Below are 23,101 nucleotides of genomic sequence, written 5' to 3' on the forward strand. Positions count from 1 at the left end.
GTGGGCGGTGTGAGGTGACTTATGAGGCTGAGCAGCCTCCCAGCACTACAACTTCCCCCTGCACCCTGCCAGGGAGCGTTTCAGCAGCCTGGGACAGCAGCCAGGCCCCCATGGCCTGGCACTGAGCCCCTGCATCCTCCCTGCTCAGGGCTGGCCTCGGCGCTGCTCTGCCAGGGAAACGCCAGGTACCAGGGGAGGGAAACGCTGGGCTTGCGCTCGGGGTTTTTGGTGGTGGCAGCAGGCAGAGGGACACAGAGGAGGGTGCTGTGACTCCTCAGGCTCCATTTCCCTAACCTTATTCCCCTCTCCTCCCAGCCCAGGAGCTGTAGGAAGATGATGTGCCTGCCTGCCTCCCCACCGGCGCTGAGGACGTGCCTGAGGCTCGGGCTCTTGGTGCTGCTCTGCCTTGGGATAGGTAAGCAGGAGCCAGGATGGGAGTGTGGGAAGGGGCTGGCAACCAGCAGCAGCACCCATGGGATGGTCAACAGGGGATGGTGGCCCTCAGGACACTCCTGGTGCCTTCTGCCACGGCTGAGCCCACGGTTTGGGGCAGCTGGCACTTCACTGAGGAGCCCTCAGCTCTCGGCTTCCCAGGCCACTGCACCAGGCTCCTGGCTCCCAGACAGGCATGGTGCTCTCCCATCCCAGCCAGGGTGAGAGAAATGAGGGTGAGAGAAATGAGGGTTTTTTTGGTCAGCTGATGTCTGTGGGGAGCACATGGCACAACCCTTGGGCTTCGGTTTCAGTAGCGGCGTGGTTTCCGCAGCTTTTTGGGGGTTCAGAGTGGGTGCATGGTGGAAAAGATTGGCAAAGGTGGCAGCTCGGGGTGCTCTGCACCTCCTGGGCAGCTCAGCACAGAACAGAGTTCTTTCTCCAGCAGCACAAATCCCCACTGAAGTCCTGCCTGGGCTGTCCCCTGTCCTTTTCTGAGGATGTGCCATAAATCTCACACAGATCGCTCCTTGCCTCAACAGGCTTGGGATGAGTCTTCTCAGATATGTGAAATGTTAACCTGGAAACCACACAAAATTCACTTCTGAGCTGGAGTTCGTTGTGGATGCAAAATAAGTTGTGCTTATTGGCATTTTAGTGTTTCATTGCTGCTCCAGAGCAAACCTGGGCAGAACTGGGGCTTTTGTTAAAAATCAAGCGATGCAAAATGAGGAGCTTTTCATGCTCCTGTTGTAAAACAGGAGGTATTTGATGCCAGGCTTCATTTTGAGTTTCAGCCTCAGAATTTTAAGATAAAACTTGGAGAATTTATCAGGGAGTGAATTGCAGAGCTCACTGTAAAGAAAGCAATGACCTCAAATGTTGCTCTGGGATCTCTGCTCTTCTGTCTTCCCCTCACTCCTTCCCCTGCCTCTGTGCTTGCAAAGCATCTGCCAAGCACAAATATATTTTGCTTGTATTTGCATCAGGCAGACAATCTATCATGAGATAGAGAGAACTGTTTCTCTCACAGTAATTTAAGAGCTTGTGGTATGTTAATAATGTAATTACAATAATATGGTAATTTGCCAGTCATGTAATTTCTCTGAAAATTATTCTGGTTAAAGGATGTATAAAGGATGCTAAAGGATGTATAGTTTGATGCATGCTAATATCCACTACTAGAAACAGGAGTTTGATAAGAAAACTAACTGTTCCTCTAGTTTTACTTTTGGGGCACAATTTTTAGATGCTTCTCAAGCAACAAGTCAGTGGAAGTCCTGGTGCCTCAGGAGCAGTGCTTGGCAGACTGATAATGTGGCTGATGCATTTGTTTTCCTCTCTGTATGCACTCACACACACTCTGAACCCTTTCTCTCCAAAGATCAGCATTCCTACCTCAGTACTCCTGGAAAATACATGGAGCACTACCCACTGAGGACTGGATTTTAAAAGCTGTGCTGGTGCTTGTGGGTGATGCCCTCTCCAGGCTGCCCACAGGGACCACAAGGACCGAGTCCTGACCTTGTTGTGGCAAAACAGTGGAGCCCTGGGTGTCTGCCATCGGCCTGGCAGTGACTTTCCACACAGTTCTGAGTGAGTCACCACGTTTACAGGACATTTTACAGGAAATTACACATTTTACAGGACTGACCCTGCATGGGACTGCTCATGACCACATCAAGGCACAGTCAGGGCTTGAGCCAGAGCCTGTGTCCTTGGTTTGGCCCAGGTGTGCTGATGCTGGCAAACCTCCCTGATGTAGCAAAAGGTTCAGGCAGCATTCTAGGATGGAAGCATGTGCCCTCTGTAAAACTCATGTGAGTGAAATAGTAACAGAGGGGATGCCTGGCTGAATTTTCATGTCACAGCAGTGGAAAGCATTAATGGGGGGCTTAATTAAAAGGGATTTGAAGGTTGTCTTTCATTGGAAAGGTTGAAGGTTGATTCATAGGAATTTCGTGTATGTGCAAGCTATGTAGATCCATTTATTTTCTTTTGAATTGAATTTTGCTACTCTGATATTCACCTGAGGTGTCCCACTGAAATGCCAGTGTAATTTAGAGCTGCTTCTGGGATGTCATCTGCTGCTGGAGATGTCCATGAACAAGACTGCCTTGTCTCAGCAGAGAATGGCAAAACAGCCTTGGTTACAGCACAAACACTTTTATTTATTATCTGAATGCACTGCTGGTATCCCCACGGGCTTGGATTTGTCCTGCCGTTGCACCTTCACACCTACATACAAATTGTAGCATGTTCTCAGTCCCAGTTTGTTATCCTAGAAAAATACAGCTTGAAGTGCCTCAGTATGACCTTTCCCTGCCCTGTGTGCAAACAAACCACAGGCACTGACTTCAGGGACCCAGCAAGCCCAGCTTTGTGTCCATGGAGTATTTTTAAACTTCCCTGGAGTCTTTTCTTCCAGCTGGGGACCACTTAGCTCTCGGTTTCTTCCCAGGGGTGAAATTTTTTGAGAAGTTTTGAAGAAAATTCCCTACAGCTTTTCTAAATTACTGGAGAGTTGGGAAGGGAGGGGGAATATCCACTTCTGTCAGCCAGCAGTGGCTCACAGTAACTCATTCCGGGAATCCCCTTCCCTGCTGTGACTCCCAGCAAAGAGCTGGGAGTGGAGCTGGGCTTCACAAAGGGACAGTAAGGGCTGAGAAAGATTCCCTGTTTTGTGGCCACCCTGAATATTGAAGTGTCTAGCAATGACCTTTAGGTGCTTGCTGTCTGATTTCCGTGCCAGCTGTGCTATGGGCTGTGCTGGGGCAGATTTCACAGTGGGGATGGCAGAAATTTTTCTTTACCCACCGGATTTGCCCACTTGATCAGCGGATGCAAATTGAGTTTCTGACCTATTCCCCTTCATGCCTTCAGCTGTTGTTTTAATTTCTTTTTTCGGATGAGTTTCTGTCTCCTGTTCCAGACACATGGGAAAAAAACTCTTTCGAAACCCAGGGCAGCGGATGTAAGGAACTCCTCTCTCTGTCTGTCAGTCTGTCCAGAGTGAAACCTGCTGTAAGGGCTTGTCTGGAGAAACAGAAACCCAGCCAAAGCCCACTGCTCTTTGCTTATAGAGACTGTTTTATTTCTTCTGTTGAGTTCTTCTTAAATGAAAGAATTCCTTAGGAAGAAAACCACAGAAAATTCAACTTAGACAAGCTACATTATAACACACAAAATAGATTAAAAGCATAAATGCCCAGTTTGTAAGGCTATGGGTCAAATGTTCCTTTCACCCACATCATTTCCTTTTTCCAGCTAGATCGGAATGAACCCAGATAGCTGCAGTGACCTTGTGTTGCTCTGACTGCAGCAGCTTTTTTGCATTTCTTGGATCACTGAGACATTTGTGTCCTTGTTGCTGTGTGCATGTTGGACATTCCTGCATTTAAACGTGCAAAGTTTGGATGGGACACTTTTGTTAATTGTGGTAGATTACCAGCAGAATATGCCACCCTTATGCCCTCTCACCTTTCCTGCTCATCACTGCCTAGATTCTGAGTTCCAAGTGTGGTTTAATGGGGGTAATTAATCTGATATAAATCACTGATGCTATCCCTCTGCCTCTCTTGTGGTGAGTTAGCTTTTTTCAGAGCCAGTTTGCTTTTACACCTACACTGTGCCCCCTGAAAGGGGATGGATGCAGACAGGAGTCACAGCTGAGGGACGCAAACAGGTCATTGCCACCAGGAGATGCAATCCTGCTCCTCTCTGGTTTGTGATCCTCCTCTTCTTTGCACATGTCTGATCCCTGGATTATCTACTGCACCCTCCAGCTTAGCAGAAAGTTTCCTTTTTTCTCTTTTTTTAGACTGGTGTATTGAACCAGACTCTGGAGAGCCCTGCAAGGGGGAACAGGAACATGTGGGATGGAAGGGAAAGGGACCCAGATCCCCTCTGCTTGCATGGGGAAGGCATGAGATCATTATGAGTTTGCTGTCTGGCTGCATCCCAAGGTCATGCCAGGCTGGGGGAGAATTTCCACATTCAGAGAAATTCTCACATAATTACAGAGTTTGTGTAGGAAAGGATCTTAAATCTTAATTTGTTTTGAGCTCCCTGCCATGGACACTTCCACTAGAGCAGGTGGCTCAGAGTCCTGCCCAAACTGGCCCTGAACACCTTCAGGGCTGGGGCATCCACAACTTCCCTGGGCAACCTGAACCAGCACCTCACCCCCTCACAATAAATAATTTCTTCCTAATATCTGATCTAAACCTTCCCTCCTTCAGCTTGAGGCCATTCTCCCTTGTCCTATTGCTACATGCCCTTGTGAAAAGTCCCTTTCCAGCCTTCTTTAAGGCTCCTTTTAGGCACTGGAAGGCTGCTCTAAGGTCTCCCTGGGACCTTCTCTTCTCCAGGGTGAAGGTTTCTCCTTCCTTTTAAGCATGTGTTTCCCAGTATAAATGCTGTGCACGTGTGGATGTGGTATCCTCTACAGGGTGGCAAGGCAGGTGCGCTGGATGCAGTGAAGTCTGTTCACTTGGCACAAGGAGGTCAGTTTTGTTTTGAAATAGATCAACTTTATGTTTAATTGTAGCTGTTCTGTCCCCTTTGGAGGGGCACCACCACTGGGAGTCTCAGGAGCTCATTTGAGAATATGTAAATCTTTCCCAACTCGGAAATGCCACGGACTTTGCTTCTGCTTTTTCACTGTTATGCTTTTAAAATATCATTGGTCCCAGGGGACTGCCTGACTGAAAAGAAAGTGCTGACTGATGGCTAATGGTGGCATTTCTACCTACCCTGAGCTAAAAGGACATCCACCTTCTGATGAGCTCCAGTTCCTATCTATCACATAAAAAATTGTTAGAAAAGACGATTGAAGGAAGTCTCTGCTCACTGCTGCTCTTGCCTTAGCAGGCACCCTCTGGTGTAGTTCTAAGTGCCCTGCAGACAGGGATTTGGTCCCTATGGAGGTGTCCCTCTGAGTGCCCTGCAGACAGGGATTTGGTCCCTGTGGAAGTGCTTCAGAGAGAGCAGAGCTCTCTGTCAGACCCGGTTCCTAAAAGGAGAGAGCCCTTCCCTGCCCTGCCCTGCCCTGCTCTCAGTGTTCCAGCAGCACCTGCCCCAGGCTCTCCTCCCTCTCCCTCTGCAGCTTCTGGAGCTCCCAGACCCCTCTGGGCTGCTCTGCTTTCCTGAGGGTCCCAGTGGTTAGTGACCACTCTCCATGCTGAGCTCTTACCTTGGGCTGTGTCATCTCTGTGACTGCTGGGGCTGTCTGCAGAGCATCCGTGAGTCAGAGCCTGAGCACAGACCAGCTTTTCTAACAAGTTAAAACACTGCTGGCAGGCCTGCAGTGTTTTTTGTTAGCTGCACTGGTTAGTGTTGCTATGGCTATGGGCAAATACTTTACACCAAAAAAAAAAATTTTAATTTGTGATTTTTTGACTTTGAAGCGGGCTTATGCGGGAGGTATCATACTTGATTTTCCTAGGTACTGGCTACTTTCACCTTCTATCAGTTTCAAGAGAGGGCTGGCTGCTTGGGGAGCATGTGAGACAGAGATTTAGTAAGCACTGAAGAAAACTACAGCCTTAAGCAGTGGGGAGGACCTCAATTTCAGAAACTGCTGTGAGGACAGTAGCATGCATGGCAGTGGTGCTGCAGGAATTAGGAAAATTATCTGAGAACATCTTCAGCTGGGAGATAAATATAGAGGAAGTACAAAGTGATCCTGTCAGCAAGAGACACAGACTGCAGGGGAAAAAATTAACAAATTTATTTTTGTCTGTCTTTGTGGAAAATCTCCCCTACCAGCCCCTCTTACACAAATGCCACATCTAGCTTCCGCTCCCAAGCTGGGAAATCAAAAAGTGCTGAGCAAGATGTAGGAATTTGAACTCTAAAGGAAATAAAATACGCAAACTTTCTGAGGACATCCAGATTAAGGGGTGCTCCCAGCCCTTTTTTATTCTATCAGGGTCACACAGGCTGGGAATGGAGAAGGGGAGAAGGTTCAGAAAGTCTCTTCTTTTGTTCGTTTCTCCAAGTCACAGATGTCCTTCTGTCCCCACGGCCGTGTGTCCCTGCTGGTTTGCAGAGCTCTCCATCCTCTCCTCCCACTCTGCAGTGTCTAAGACATGATCCAGTCCCCATCTGTGAGTAATTCAGGTTCCACATCCAGCTCCTTGCTGGATCTGACCTGCTGCCTGGCGCCAGGCTGAGAACATTGCGGTGATTTGTGCAGGGTCGCGGTTTTACTCATGTTACAAACACAGCAGCCTGGACATACCCGGGCAGCTGGCTTGGCCCAGGCTGACTCAGAGAGCAGGAGATTTGGATCTGCACTAGTCCTGAAACCCGAGCTGGAGCAGGAGGTGTCAGCTGGAGCCCCTCTGCCCAAGTATTTCAGATTCTCTTTTGTCTTCTCAGATGATAATTGCAGATCACCCTCTGGTTTTCAGAGCCACTCCATGGCTTCAGGGATTTCTTCACTACAGGTGAAGGTGTGCAAACACACACAAAATAAAACAGTGTGTGAAGGCTGCTGATGGAGTGGGACACCAAAACATGCTGGGAGTGTTATAATTGCCAAATCAGCAGTATGGAGCTGGTCTAACCAAGGTTACTCTTTTGTTTAGAAGGAATGTGGCAGCATAAAGATGGGAAGTGCATAAAACATGGATGGGGTACCCTGAGGTTACAGCACAGAAGAAAGCAAGGATGAACTTATAGAAAAACCTGTTCAGAGCATTTCCCTGCCTCAGAGCTGCCATGCCATCATCATGCCCTAGGATGAGCACTAGACACTGAGCCAGTGTCTCCACACAGAGGTTATCTGGGCATCCAGCAGGGTCTTGCTGCCATCAGTGTGCTCACAGGAGTCACTGATTTAAACACAAAGCATTTCATGTGTAGCACACGACATTTGCTGGCTTTTGGCTCCATGGAAAGCCTGGGGAGGATTTCATTCCTCGTTGGCAAAATCACCTGGGATAAAGACAAGATCAAGGGGCAGTGTCTAGTCTTTTAAAGATGCAGCTTTTCAAAATGTCTTGATTTTTTGACTCATTTGGCTTGGAAATCCCTGTAAAATACTGCATTGCTCTCAAAGGATAAATCATGCAAGTTTAGGGTGAATTTCTGTGCTATTCACAGAAAATGAGGGGTGTGGGCTGCAGAATTACCTGCAGAGTGGCAATCCCAGGTGCATGGTCCTGGGAAAAGTCAGTGATGCCATTAATTTATGAGTAGAGATACCAACTGCTGTTGCAAAAATAAATAGGGAACCAGAAGGGAAAAAAGCAAAGCAAGGCTCAGAAGGGCAGAGAAATGGGGTATGCAGGGGAAAAGAATGGCTTTGGAGCTTCTGTTCACCAGGACTTATCTGGAGGTTCCCAACAGTTTGAGGCTGCTTCTGCAGGGCATTGCTAGGTCTTGAGCTGCCTTTTGCTGTCAAATCTCTATGCCAGAGGAAATCTGCTCTTGTGTGCTGTCTGCATGTATGGTCAGGATAACAAAGCTCTCTGTGGCTGGGGAAGTTCTGAGTCAAGGCTTGGGCAAAGAGTGCAGGAAATAGGGATACAGGCTCTCCTGACTCTGGAGCAGACAAGGAGGAACAATTCTCCTCTATATCCCTTTCTGTTCCATTTAGCCCTGCTGCATGGGGCATCTGCAGCACAGGCATACTTTGAATGAAGCAAACTTTCATGCCCAGGGAAGAGAAAGTCAGCCCTTCCATCAGTTCAGCATTGCCACGGGCTTCCAATGATGGAGCGATGTGTGTGCACAGCAAGAGAGTGGGTGGGCTCCAAGGGGTGGGAAGAGGAGGGATCTTTTTCTAGAAAAGTCATTAAAAATGATTTCCATGGTGAACACCTTCCCCACAGCCTGGCTGCAGAGAGCATTCAGCGCAGAAACGGCACAAAACTGGATTTTCATTTTTGCTTTGCAGTTCACCTCTAAAGTGAAAGGGGACTTTTGTAGGGCTGAATGACTCTTCATGGACTTTGGTTCCTTCAGGCTTGCAGCACTCAGGTTGCAGTTTCAAGGGTGCAGAGCCTTTTAAGGGTACTCATGACATCAGCAGGAGTTTCCAGCCCCTGCACATGTACTCCCGAGAAAGTTTTTGTTCTCCTTTTGGTTGCAAAGGAGACTCTGAGGGGCAAGGTAGGGAGAACCTCATGCAACTCATGATGTGATGTCACCCTGACATTTACTGTACACCTACGCTTCTCCTATTGCTGCAGAAGGAAATAGAAAATGATCCTTATCAGTCCCAAACTTTGACTGGATGTTTGACTGGCTGCTCTTTCGAGTCTCTCCAATAATAGTAAGAGCTGCACTGTGAGAACAAGCAAAGATGTGGTCAAAGATAAAAACACATGTACACACAAACACACACAGAGGAGCAGGAGAAGCAACTTCAGCAATCACAGCCTGAGGTGGGCTGCTTTTAAGGTGAACAGAACGAAATTCTTTCTCACACAGCATGTAATCAAAGTGTACAGCTCATTGCCAGAGGATGTTGTGAATGCCAAAAATATATGTGCATTCCTGAAAGGGCATTGCTGAAAGGGCATTCCTGAAAGGGCAAGAACTCTTCCTGCAGGGTAGGTCTAGTAGCAGCAATTTAAATGCTGATGTCAAGAAATCCTGAGTTTCAGTCTGCAAAGGTTGGCAAGACAAGGCAGATTTTCTCCTGTGTGGAAGAATTAGTTTTTCTCTCATTTTGTTACCAGTTGATGGCTGACAGAGGTCAGTCTGCTGACCAGCTCCTGGCCTGCCCCAGCCTGGTTGCTCATGATCAGCAATGCATTAGAAGGGGAAGTACTGGAAGTGGGGGAAATAATGAAACTTTCCCTTTGGAAGAGCAGAGGAGTGGCTGAGTAGAAGGAAACCAGTTAAACAAGAAGTTGCTAATTTAATTACATATTCTATTTTAACTAATATTAAAACACTCCATAGTGTTGCTAGGACCTCCACAGTATTTTTGGTGTGTTTCCTACAGATTTAATGTCAAGTATGCAAGTGGGGCAGGGCTGGGTGTGCGGCAGGGGAGAGGAGTGAAATTTATTTCACAGAATCACAGAATCATTTAGGTTGGAAATGACCTTTAAGATCTTTGAGCCCAACCTTTAACTCAGCCCTGCCAAGTCCATCAATAAACCATGTCCCTGAGTGCCACATCTGCAGGTCTGTTAAATGTTCTGTTTGTGTCTGGGCTTTACTCCAGCTGTGCTGGGGCACTGGCTGAGCATCTGCCTGTCTCCCTGCAGCACTGGCAGCTGTAGGATTGTGAGCAAGTCACCACAGGGGCCTTGCTGTGACAGTGGCCCCAGGGTCTCTGAGTCACCCCAGGGTCTGTGAGTCACTGCTAAGCAAATGAGGGCTGGCAGGGAAGCAGCTGGTGGCTGCCTTGGACGGGCTGAATGTGAATGCAGCAGCATCCCGGTCCGGCCCGAGCGCTGCATCTGCCTCGGACAGCGGGGCTGCAGTCGGGCTGGGACTGTCAGGGGTGAGCCAGCATCAGCCAGGTTTGCTGGGGCAGTGTTCTGAGGCTCAGCTTTGCGCTTTGCTCAGCTCACACTCAGGCTTTGCCTGTGGGCCGTCCCCTGCGCCCATGGGTGATGCGGCGCTGTCCCCATCAGTGACACGCAGCCTGGCAGGACTTTCCAGCTTCCTCTCCCAGCTGTGTTTGCTGAGGTGTGTTCTGCAGGGAAAGAAGAGGGAATCTGAATCTCTTCTGTCCTGAGGACAGCTCTTTCCTTGTTTTTCTGCTCTCAGGAGTGTAACAGATTGATATCCCACTTCCACCACTGGAGATGAGTGCCAGGCCAGCAGGACAGAGAGCAGCCTGATCTTCTGGACTAACAAAGCTGGGTGCACATCATCCCCAGGCTTGCATTAACTCAAGTGCAGCTCAGGGCTCTGTGTCCATGCTGGGTCACCTTCCAGCAGCAGCAGGAACTCCTTGGCTGGGCTGCTCCCTTGGATGTGGAAAGAGGAAGGAGTGGGAAAGCAAGGCGGATCACGAGAGCGCGGTGCTTAGTTGGGGAATTACTACTCACATACTCAAAGTGGTACCTAATTTCACCCTGCAAGGGTCTCAACTTATTGTTGTCAGCACATGGCTGTACTCCAGGTATGGCACCAGCACAGTCACTGGCCGAGAGCTGGGGAACATCTGTGCTGGTTCCACGTCATCCCATGAGCTTTCACAAAGATAAATTTGCTCTAGCTAGACCAGGCAAAATTGTTCATTTGATAATGCTGGAAGGCTGATGATCGTGTGGCTGCAACCTTTGTGTATCATTGTAGGGTTGATTCTATTTTCTGGGATCTTGAATGTTTTGGGGATTTTTCCCTTATAAAAATATAACTACAAAAAATCCCCCAGCCCCCCTGACCAAGTAGTCCACTGTGGCCCTGTTAGGCATGCAGAGAACCCAGCGAAGAGTGACACAGATTTTCCAAACACCAGGCTCTGAAAAGAGACAGCAGAGGAGATAGCAGTTTGTGCATGTGTGTTCCTATCCCTGTTTTCATAGGGACCAGCAAAATTTGTGCTCAGGCAAGCACCTCTCCTGCCTTTGCCTTCAGCAATCCTTGTGTGCCCGCTGGGTCATGATCCTGAGTGCAAGTGGAGTGTGATGTACCAGGCAGTGCCCAAGGATGGCTGCCCTCAGTGCAGAGCTGAAGCTGTAGAGCAGCTCAGGGGCTGATTGATGAGGGATGTGAGCAGTCAGAGACAAAGGGGTGAGCTTTGGGCAGCAGCTCCTGGCACAAGGCTGCACCACTCACTGACTCATTGACTCTCGTTTGCCCCTCCCCTGCAGGCCAAGCCCTGGAGAAGAAAGTGGTCAAAAGCAAAGCGGGGGAAAAGGCCAGCCTGCCTTGTTGCCATGAAATCCCCAGCTCAGAAAGCCTGCACAAGTACCGGGTGTACTGGCAGAAGAACGTCACAGACGTGGTGCTGGCCTACTCCGAGGGGAAGGTGATCTCCCAGCACGAGCGGTACCAGAACCGCACAGAGATGGACCCCTGGAACCTCACGCTGTGGATCTCCCCCCTGGAGATCCTGGACAACGGCTCCTACCAGTGCGTGGTTCAGCGCAACTCTGTGCTGGTGTGCAGCGAGTCTGTCATCCTCTCTGTCACAGGTACGTGCATTGCCTCCTGGCACCTGGCACCTGGCACCTCCTGCCTCTCCAGTGCCGGCTTCTGGGGGTCGAGGATGCTCTTCCGAGCTTATTCATACCGTAGCAGATAGACTTTCATCAGGAAGCTTGAAAGACTGTTAACTTGCTAAGTTACAGTAATGAAAGCTTATTAACTGCTTCCATTCCAGCAGCCTCCCTTCTTACCTTTCTAAACCTACCCCAGGTACAGAATTTTTTTCCCAACCTCCTCCCCTTGATGTCTTCCTCTTGTGAAAGGATCCCTCCTGGGGCCCTCCCCAGGTATCACTGGTGATGGGTGCCTGAGGCAGCTGTCTTTGGGTCAAAACAAAACCAAGCCCTCAGTCTTGCCCTTAGCAACACCAAGCTGAGAGAGAAATAGGGTGGCCATGGCAGCATCCCAGCCCTGCATCCAAACCCCCGTGGAGCTAGCTGCACTGCAGCTCCACAGCCTAAGGCTGAATTAATCATGGAGCTTTGAGGCTTTTTACATTAAAGAAACCCAGTTCCTTCATTCAAAATGAATCTGAATCTTCTCTTAGATTGGTAGCCCACAAAAAGTTCCACTGACAGTTTCCATTTCCACCGGCGTTTTTGTGGCAGTTGATCTCAACCAGAGATACCAGTGACATATATAAATATATACATGCATTTGAATACCTTTAACAGCAGAGAGTTACATGCATCTTCCAGATAAGTCAGGAGATTTGCCAACAAAAAAAAAGACAAGCCTCCTGAGGAGGCCATTTCCTGCTGGTCTGAGGGCATATGTGCACAGAGACAAATTTAGTGATCTTTCTGGGAACTGGCATGAAAAAAGGGAAGTGTACTGCCAGCACCCTTTTTTAACCATGAGGGTTGAGGAGTTAACTGCATAAAACTACGGATCTCTTTTCCTGTCCACAAATACTCCAGTTTCTTTCCGGCCAGAAATCCCCTTGCTGTCTTAACAGGCCAGCTGAAATAATTATGGCAGACTATGGGGGCCTGAGTAAATATTATGTATTGCAGTAAAAGATCTCTGTATTGTATAAGTGACCCTGTCCCAATTCTAGTTATTGTAAATGGGCTGCAGCTGTGATGGGCAGCAACTGTGGCTAATGAAGATAACTGGGATAAAAGGGGGTGGGTTGGCTGGTCTGGGTGAGCCTTGGAGGAGCCCTGGTGAGGAAGCTGCAACATCACTGCTATGAGGAGCTGCTTGTGAGCAAACCACTCAGAAGGCATGGGGCTCTAGAAATATGATAATAACAATATAAATACAACAGCAGACCTCTGTTCCCTTTGGTGAAATGGGGTAAAGTTATTGTGGGGATCAGGAAAGGGAAATGCTGGAATCAGGCTGGGACATCTGAAGGAATTTTCCAGGCTGGATGGCAGTGGGCCTGGAGGGAAAACTGTCTCTCCTTGCTTGCCACTGCTCAGCCACACAGTGTTGGGCAAGTTCCTTTCACTAGTGACTGGTTGCTTGGTATCCTAGCCCACAGGCAGGAAAAACTTCCCATGGTGAGTGCCCTTCAGGTAGGGGAGTCTTTGCTTTGGCTGTGGGTTTTGGGGGCTGCAAACCTCTCTGAGGCCTGACAGAATGGTAACCATTTGGGTTTGGGGGCTACAAACCTCTCTGAGGCCTGACAGAATGGTGACCAAACCTCTCTTGCTGCAGCTGACTTCAGCAAGCCCAACATTACGGCAGAAGTGTCCGCTGACTCCTGCGAGCTGACTGAGATGGTGATAACCTGTTCTTCTCACGGAGGTTTCCCCAAGGCCAGACTCTCTGGAGCCCTCAACAACGTGTCCATGGAGTGGAATGCCAGCTGGGTGTCTGAGTCCAGCTTCAGCCCCTACAATGTCACTGGAAAAAGGGTGCTCAACGTGACCAAAGACGTCACCATCACTTGCTCCGTTGAATACGGTGGCTTTGCCACGTCCACCAGTTTGCTTCTGAGTATGTTTTATTCGTGTTTTTTGTAACAAAACTATTTTCTTGAATCTGCTGAGTTGCCTCTATAGAATGCAGCAGATTTTGTGCAGGTGTTCATGCAAGGGTCACCCAATGATCCTGCCTTTGAATTATACACCAAAATATTTTAGAGGCTGGAAGATAGCTGGGGTGGGAAGGGAGAGTTACGACAGTGACTGACAAGCAGAGGCAGCTCTGTCTTCCTGCTGCTCTGAGAGCTGAACTGGATCCTGTTGTGACCTGGTAATGTCACATTTGGTGGCTCTCTGGGGCTGCCACCACCCCGTGCCCCTCCATGTCAGCATGGTTTTGCTTGCCAGCTGTGTGACACAGACCTGGTATTTGAACAGAGGGACCAGAGAAACACGTGTGCTTTAATAGCCACAGGCTGCACTTTAAAAGAATTTCCTCATTTAACAAGCATGTTTGTCCCTGCTTCATTGAAAGAAACTGTCAGCTGGGGTCTAGACAAAATTCTGCTTTCAAATGTAACACAGGGTTAACTCATAGGAAAAGAATTCCATCACTGAGCATGGCTTAGAAGTGATGGCATAATAGATAAGTCTGTGCTTTGAAAAGCTTGAGGCACAAGTGGGAACAGCGTGAGGGAAGGCAGCACACTACAGTCCAGATGTTTTGCAGTAGAAGGGGATTTGCAAGAAAATTCGTAAAACCAAAAGGATTTTTTTTTTTCATGTTGTTACCAAAAAAAGTATTCTGAAATATCTCTGGGCCTGATGTTTTTACTGTGGAGATAAGGGCACCTTCAAGGGAAGACAGAGGAGCAGCATTTTTGCTAGGGAATTGTAGCTTATTCATCAAGGTAGCTTATTCATCTATCTTACTAAAATCAAAGGGGCTTGTGGGGAGAGGTGCCATTCAGCTTCAGAACAAATGCCAGGAACTGGTGCTTTATGAATATTGGCTGTTGCTGGATGTAGAGCATAATGTTCCTAATGAAGGGAGAACAAGGTTACGAATAGCTCACTGTACAGAAAGAGAGAGCAACAACAAAAAAGAAAAGCAGCAATCAGAGCAGGGTGCACTGACACAGCCACAGCAGTCACAAGCCCCCCACTTTTTGACTTTTAGGATGTGGAACCACTCCCATTTTGGTATGCATTCTGCTTCACCTGTGACTCCAAAAGGAAAAGAATTAGGCATAAATCTGCTGAAAACAGTAAGGGAAACTACAGAGTACCTTTGAGAGCAGAAATTTTCTAGCTGTGAACTCGGAGTTTTCCACCAAGCCTAGCTCATTTACCTGAAACAGCTCATGTGTCTTTAAATATTTGCTGTCTCAGTCCTGTTCTGCACAAAGACCCAGCTTCTTACGTTCAGTAAATGTGTTAAAAATTTCAGCCCATAGCAAATGTGGGTGAATGGAAGAAATTTAGGTGAAATTTCAGCTTTGTTTGCTTGTTTATTGAGGAAATCCATTTTCAGGCTGAATAGCTGAGTTAGAATTTGGCCAGAACCCCTGAAATTCACATACCTGCTCTTACATGAAAACGCCAATATCCTTTAAGGCCTATTTATGTTTTATTTCTCCTGCCTCAGAAAAAACAAACAACTGCGTTGTTCCTCCTGCGCCTCCACCTTATAATGTCATTACTGCTTCAATTATCATCGTTATCACCTTCATTCTGGCTATCACCCTGGCAGCAAGATACCTCCCAAGGCATGGTAAGTGCAGCTTCCTTTTCAGGAAGGTGTCTCTTAGTGCTGATGAAGTTTCTATGTAGGATACACATTTATAGAAACTTGGCTGTCACACCAGGTATTTCTGTGTCTTTTTCTCATTTCCTTTTTTTTTTTTTTTTTTTTTTTTTTTTTTTTTTCCTTTAGCATCCACTGTCACAAAATCTAAGTCTAGCTCATGGTTTTGTGTGCAGGAAATACTTGAGTTCAGGTTTGAGAGTGGAGAGGTGACAGGGAGTTTTGACAGCAGATCAAACTATTTCCAAAATCAGGGATAATGAAGAGGTTCACAAAGGTTTGTTTTTATGTATTAAGATGCTTTAGGGTGCCAAGAATCTTGGTGATCATGATAGATCCAACTGAGCACGGAGAGCTTCAAAACTGGATCTCTCTCCACACCCTGCATCATCCCTCAGAAAGTGACTGAGCTAAAGTAATAAAAATACCTTGTGTTAGGGCCACAGGAAAGACTTCAGCAGAGCAATGTCCCACTTTTATGAGAACACCAACCAGGAGAGTTAGATTTGTGTTCTTTGTACAGCCAAAATTAGCACAAGTAAAGTGTCTGGTCCCATCCTGTGAAGTCTTCAGTAACTCTAGCCAAGTCTCCAAGCATTTTTCAATGGCAAAGGGGACCTCAGATATCTCAGGGTTAGTGGGCAGCTGAGTTACTTTTTTATCTTCAGAAAAATCATATCTGTTAGCTGTTGCTCCTAATCATGCCTAAGCTGACCTTGCCAGAAAGTCCCTGAAGATGTGGGCAGGCATTTAACAGATTTACGAAGGCAGGTAGGATTGAAAGTCGACAGCAGTAGGTGCCTTGTCCACAGCCTGTGAGCAGCTTGGCAGAGCAGCCCTGGAAATACATGAGGGTAAATAACACCCAGCTGAGTTCTGCCAGGTCACATCTGGGGGTGAGAATCCCACACTGAGGGCTCTGTGCTCAGGCCACTTTCACCACCTGGCCATGGTATTCCCCCTTGGAAAAGGTCATTTTCTGGGCAGCAAGGGCTCAGCCCTCTCACAGACACCTCTAAGTTTGCCCTGCTTCTGTCCTCTGGTACCTCTACCTCAATTTCAGACAAATTCACTCCCAAGGCAGATGTGTGGAGGTCTCATTACTATTTTTCTTTTCCCCTCCTCATCAACCACATCCCTTCAAAAACCCAATGTGACCACTGAGTCAAGCTGGGCTAATTTCCTTTGAGTGTTTTATCACAAAGAAAGGAAGTTTCTGGAGGGCTGAGGCTCTGGGTCACACCTGTGCAGCTCCTCATTTTCCACCCCTGTGCCCTTATGACACCAGTGCCAGTTCTCCTCCCCTGCTGTTCCCTGGGGCTGTGTCAACAGGAAAGCAACAAGCAGGCTGAAACCAAGAAAATCACAGTTGATCACAGCCTGTGCTGCTAGCTGCATGTATAATGAACTTCTAATTATAGGAGAAAATGAACTGGAATCAGAAGATTTGGCTCTCAACAAATATAGGCTGGAAATTAAAAGGTTCCTTACCATTAAATTAGCAAGATCCTGGAGCACACTGAAATAGCCTTTTAAATAGGAACTGAGTTGCTTTGAAAGCAGATGTAAAAAGCATACCCATGTGGTAGAATGCAATCACCTGCAAACAGCATGGCACATGGCCATATTAACTGGAATTTCCCTTTTAGTCCCACTTCCATAATACACACAGGGAGTAGATTTGCTGAGTCAGGTGGTGCTATTTGGTTCAGCCAATTTCCAGACCAGGCATGGAAGAAACTGTAAAAGAAACTGCAGGAAGTGTGAGAAACTGAAGCCAGAGCTTCCACCCAGCTTCCCAGTTTGTGTGGCTGTCCCATTTCAGTGCTGCTGTGCACGGGCACCTGTCTGGGAAGGGCAGGATCTGCCCCAAGACTCTTCCAGTGGGTGCTGCTGCAGGTCAAGAGCTCAGAATAGGTCTGAGAGTGCCTCTGTTGTTCTGGGCTATGGAAAGCTGAGTCAGGAGCTGCTAAGAGCTCGAAAAGCCATGCTTCAAAGAGCTGAAGTGTGGGAGGGAGGAATAGAAAGGCAGAGCAAAACAAAACTAAAAAGTTCTCAGATCCGTGATTGTTGTGGTAGCCAGAACAATCAGGTGCTTTGTTGAGGTTCACAGCCGCCTACTCTGAGGAGCTCACAGCCTGTTTTGCAGTAATTTAAAAATGAAAACACAGAGCATCAAGATTAGAGATCACCTAAAGAATAGTTTAGGATTCACGTGTCATAATTTGTGCCAGCACATTTGCACAAGATTCAACCTGAACTACTGAAATTCAGTCATAGATGGTGAGATATTAAGGGGATCTGCTTAATCTGAGATCCTCCTAAAGCACTGAAAGGATTTGTTGGTTTTAGCACAGGCATTCTTTCACTCGATAGGTAAACTGCAATTAGTGGCATGTAACTTCCATCATCATTTCCCTTCTGACCTTATCTCAGCATGTAGCAACTTGTTTTTATGCCCTGTGCTAACGAGAGCAGTTTTATCCCCATGACAGTATATAGATAATATTTATTTCTAACAGAGCTTTCTATCAGGACCATATCCATGTACTAACAAAGGATCTTCTTTTTCAGTTTGTTCTCGCTGTTGCAAGCACCAGGATTCTGTGGAAGAGGGTGTGAAAGAACACACAAAGGCACCCATGATCTCTAAAGTGACAGCTGAAACATCGTCTGTATGACCAGATAGCATTTGCAGGTACTTTTCTTCACTCTCCTCTTGGCAAAACAGTTTCTCAAGTACCATTCCATGCTTGTGCAGTGTTGGCTCAAACCAGCACAGGTCATCCAGCTGTCAGATCTGCGGGGACATCCCCTGCCATTGCCCCGTGCTCATTTCACGGGCCCCCCAGCTGGACACTGGGCCGTGTTTTTGGACTCCCGTTGGGCTCATTTGTGAGTTACTCGTCCCTACCTCAGGTGCCACATGTGGCTTCACCACCCAGAGGTTCTGGCTGATTCCCTGTGAGCCTGATCTGATGCCTCAACATGGGAACATCACTGATGATTGATAGAAACTGAGCATTGACCAAATGGTGGTAAGGGAGGGGGGAGAAAAAGAACAACTTCAGCTTTCCCGGTATGATCAGACATGCCTGTCCACTTCTGAGATATGTCCATTCCCTTCAGCAGCTGCAAGAGCAGAGAAGGAAAAGTTTCCTCCCTCAAGCTGGCCCAGAAAACACTCATATTTCAAAAGGAGTTACTTTTGATAATGGAGTGTTACAAAAGAAGGGCTGGGGAAGTCTGGCTTGCCAAGGTTTTATGATTACAAAGGATTATATTTGCTTTGGCTTGAGAGCTCAGCAGTTTTCAGGGCTGTGTCCTCCAAAAAGACAGTTAAGTGAAGATTAGCAGCTAACTGTTCCTATTCACATCATTATGCAGGTGACTGCATGTCCTGCTCTCACCACAGCGTGGGGAATTGCCAGGGTAATGCCTGCAGAATTGCCAGGGTAATGTGCTAGGGCAACAGCTGTGGGGTCCTGGAAGTCACGACTTTGTCAAACTGTGCCCTGCAGAATCTAAAAATTCAATAGCTTGGAGATGGAAAGGAGGGGAAACTCTCATTCAGGCCACTTGTCTCATTTCCAAACCTGACCACCCACTCATGTTTTCCTCTGGGGAAGGCCCTGTCTGGAACAGATACTAGAGCCTTGGTTAGCATGAATTTTGGGGAGTTTTGTGATGGGAGTGGCAGGAGTTCACCTACAGAATAAACCCATTCTCTTTTGCTGTAAAAGTTTGCCAGGATTTTCCTGTAGGTGGCTGGTGCTTCCCGACTCCAGCTGTCTGTGGAGTGGGATGGAAGCTGTGCTTCCTTGGTGGCTGACTGCCATGTCCTGCTGCTGCTCAAAGAGGGAAGCAGTTCACTAGTCATCCTCACTCTGTTCCCAAGGCTTTTGCAGGGAGCGTGGGCCAGAACAGCTCCGAGTTTAGGCACCAGGAGCCCTCTTGTGGAGGGCTCTCGCAGGTGATACCTGTTTGTCATTACTGGGCTACATTTAAGGTGTAAAAAAAAAAAAAAAAACCAAAAAAAAAAAAAAAAATCAGTGACATCTCTTCCTCGGGTCCCTCAGGTTCTTGACGCTGTGCATCCCGCGCTGCAGACTCCACTGCTGGTTGTACAGCGATGCTTGCTGCGCTGGCTCTCTGCGAGGGGGTGGCAGCAGCAGAACTCTCTGCTCACCACGGCTGGAACACGACCTCCTGTGGACGATGCAAACCCTGCCCACGGCATAGAAACCCTGCGGTGCCCTCGTTACAGGGATTCCAGCTGAGAGGAGCCTCCGTGTTCCTGCAGAAGGGGCAGAAGGATGTCACCGGTGCCACACCAGGACTTCAGCACCCTGCTATGTGACAAGTCTCTGTGACAATAGGGACCTGCAGAGCCCTAGCAGGGAGTCCATGCCCACCTACCCCTTCAGTAACACGGAGCTGCCCTGTGGGACACCCCAAATCCTGACATGCAATCTCATCAGTTTGTGCCTCCACGCTGCGAGTGGGAGCAGCCAAAACTTCTTTAATGTTCATCCTCACACAAGCATCTCTTCTTCCTGCTGGAGGACTTTGGATTTGGACTCGACCATTACAGATACGCATCCCTTCTCCCCTAAAGAGGAAATAGTGGACAGGTTTTTCATTAAAAAGACACCTTGGAAGCGAGTCTGTGTGCCTCATGGTTATTTGCAGCGCTATGAGACTTTTTAGGGAATGATACACACTGACAGCACTCCTAAGAGCTAATGAATATTGCTTACCCACTGCAGTGGCACAAGTTCTCATAACCTTTGTCTCCTGAAAGGATGAAAGGACAGCCTTGCCAGCCGAAGCACCGAGGTACAGCCACACCACCTGTGCACACACATGGCCGAGCTTCCAAGTGCATTCCTTCCTTCCCAGCCACACCTGTAAAGCCCCACTGGAACCTGTGTGACAGCCAGAGGTGATCTCCTGTGTAACTGCTGTCATCAAATGTAACTCTGGGCCTTGCTTCATGAACCTGGCTCTGCTTCTGCGTGTACATCTGCCATGGGATACTTGTTAGCGAAAGCTCTGCAGATTTTTGGGAGTTTCTCACAGCAATGTGAAGATATTTGCTTTGCATTGAACATTGCTTCTTTCTGCCAGTGTTCTCTACCCAGCCAGGACTACAAGGAATTTCCCTACAGGATGCTAACGTTGAACAGGACTCATCTGATCCAGGTGACATTCTTGCCTACTGTGTAGGAAAAAATGGCTTCTCATTTTGAGGGAAAAGGAGGAAAATGCCCCAACCCCCAATAAGCTTCCCAAGCAACTCTGCCCTGAGTTTGACTGGAATGTTTTTTTCCCTTTTGCTCTGCAAGCTGTACCCACTCCCTCACTGTTCTATCCACGTTATCAGGGCAAACCAAAGTCTGACAGCACAGTGCCATCCTCTTTGTGGGATATGTTGTTACTTGAGCTGCTTATCTTCCTAGGACACAGCAAAGACATAGTCCATCCATTTCACTTTTTTTCTACTTGGTACATATTGAGAAACTGCTGGAGAAAATAGGAGGATTAAAAATGGTTTACAGGATACTGAGCTCTGAGATTAAGTAAAAAATGAGACAATGCTCCCTTCCTACTCCTGCCGAGTCACACTGTGCCATCACCTTTTTACTGCTTTCCCATTGTGTCAGGTGTAACGGGAACTTCAGAACATTCTTGCAGAGGAGTTTTAGACAGAGAAAAGGAGGTAAGTTGTGGGGTAAGAAAACAGTTGCACTTGTGTGTTCTGGATGCAAACAGAACACAAGTGACAGAAATTAGGGTGTTTTCAAAAGGCAGCCTGACCTATTGCAGGACTTGGTGCATGAGTGATGTGTGTCACGCTTTTCAGGTTTCCTGTTCTTTCAGCCTACGCTTGCTCCAGCACAAACCACCAGCTCCTTGCAGGCTGACCACCTTCTCCTGGCATTCAGTTCCAACTTTGCTGATTTCCAGCAGTGTTTTTCCTTATAGACACACTGCAGCTGCACCTTGCCAACCACACCACAGCTCAGCCAGTTGCACCAGCACATTTTCCCTCTCACTACCCCATGCTCTCTTCTTCTGCCCTGACCAGTGATTATGCAGCCTCCTGGGGAAGGGTTTGTCTTTTGCTCTGTGCCAAACCTTTTCACATCACCACAGACTCCAGTAACACTTCCAGTAACTCCTTCTAAAGGAATCCAAAAATTTCACTGATAAATATGTCTAGCATCAGGTTATTTGGTTAATTTTTCATTAAGCACTAATACTCTGGATCACGTTTTCTATTGCCTTTGCTGTATTCAGTGAGTTGCACACAAATGGTTTCTGTGACACTTTCTCAGCTTCATATCTGTCATTGTAGCAAGTGAGCTGCTCTCTTTACCCTGGATCTTTTGTATATAATGCTTCCTGGGGTTCCTCCTTTAATCGTATTAAAAAGTAAATTGTCAACTCGGTTTCCTTTCCTTAGTAATAAAAGATGCATGTCTATGCACTGGGTAGAACCTCTGTTATTCATGTTAGCCACCGTTTCACAGCATCCAGGTAGGTGATGCAGGTGTTGACAAAGCTGTACCAGGTACAGCTGGCATCAAGCCAGAGCTCTGTCCAGTGTGCTGACAGCGATGACAAAATGACACTCAGGTAACCCAGCTTGTGACTTCCACACCCCTCACACCTCTGTTTGCCACTGATCATCCTTCTCCCTCCAAACAGGAGGCTCCCTGCAAAAGCAAAACCCAGTGTGAGGTGTTCTCACTGCACCCCTGATCCTTGGGTTACCTACTCTGAAAGTGGAGGGTCAATAATTTCAGTGCTGTGCTTTTGCTGGGGGTGGAGGGAGTGGGGATGTGAAGAATCCTTTACAGGTATGTAAGAAACAAACTCTGAACCAATTCTTCACTCCCCATTTGGGAGTCTAAGAAATAAGGAAGTGCAGGGAGCTAAATTCAGTAGGAAACTGAGAAACAAATGGCTGCTAATCTTGATTGTAGCTGGAAGTCTCTGCTTCCCCTTAAGAACATGTAGTAGCCCTCATTGCACAGAGAGAAAATCCTCATAACTGCTACACCTTGGTTCAGCCTTCCTTCTCATGGAAAAACATCCCTGCACCAATGGTCAGGCACAGGAAAATTAGTATTCTTTAGACATCACATCAAATACCACCAAACAGGAATAGAGGCAGAGCAATGACACAGCTAAATGTCATCAGAACTGCTGTGCAGATAAGAGTGTGGGATATTGGGTGGGGATGTAATAGCAAGAAGAAAGAAGGTAAAAAAAGAAGATAAGACATCGCTCTGTGTGCATAATGGCAAAAATGTGACTTAGAAAAGTCTCTTTTCTTTTTTTGGGGGGGCAGAGGACACCACCATTACTGTCACCAACACATACAGCTTAAAGCAGGAAGAAGGAAAGATATATCCACACCTCTGCTTATGCAGATCCTTCACTTACACATAGAAAAGGAAAATCACAGCTGGCTGATGACAGCCCTGAAATACACATGTTTATTCAATGGAAAAATGAGCTACATTGGAGTGTTTAAAAAATTAAATGCTCACTTCAGGAGTCAGAAAACACAACACCTTCTTGAAAGCAAACTGTGCCAAAAATCTGCTTTGGGTGGGTGGAATACACTCTGTGGGATCAACTGTTTGTATTTCAATCAACACTAATTATCTGGAAAAGCATTCAACCAGAACAGATTCTTTTCTTATGAGAAGAACGCCCAAAAATCCTGCCTGGATGTAATTCCTTTTAGTAGGAGAACAAGAAAAGGGAACAGGAATTCTGGTCTCCTGCTTTGTGGGGACAGTGATGGGCCACCTCACCCTTCTGGGTACAGACAATGTTGTGC

General features: G+C 47.4%; 1 protein-coding gene across 1 annotated transcript; it reads left to right on the top strand.

The window, feature by feature from the left end:
• The first annotated feature begins 284 nt into the window (after window positions 1-284).
• LOC132069575 (T-lymphocyte activation antigen CD80-like) lies at window positions 285-21,897 on the top strand. Its single transcript, XM_059465874.1, has 6 exons — window positions 285-415; window positions 11,223-11,546; window positions 13,228-13,509; window positions 15,085-15,210; window positions 17,818-17,941; window positions 19,323-21,897. Exons 1-5 carry the CDS (start codon window positions 334-336, stop codon window positions 17,922-17,924), a joined length of 921 nt encoding a protein of 306 aa, XP_059321857.1. The 5' UTR covers window positions 285-333; the 3' UTR covers window positions 17,925-17,941; window positions 19,323-21,897.
• The last annotated feature ends 1,204 nt before the right edge of the window (window positions 21,898-23,101 follow it).

Source organism: Ammospiza nelsoni, chromosome 2, assembly GCF_027579445.1.
Source record: "Ammospiza nelsoni isolate bAmmNel1 chromosome 2, bAmmNel1.pri, whole genome shotgun sequence".
Taxonomy (NCBI): Eukaryota; Metazoa; Chordata; class Aves; order Passeriformes; family Passerellidae; genus Ammospiza; species Ammospiza nelsoni.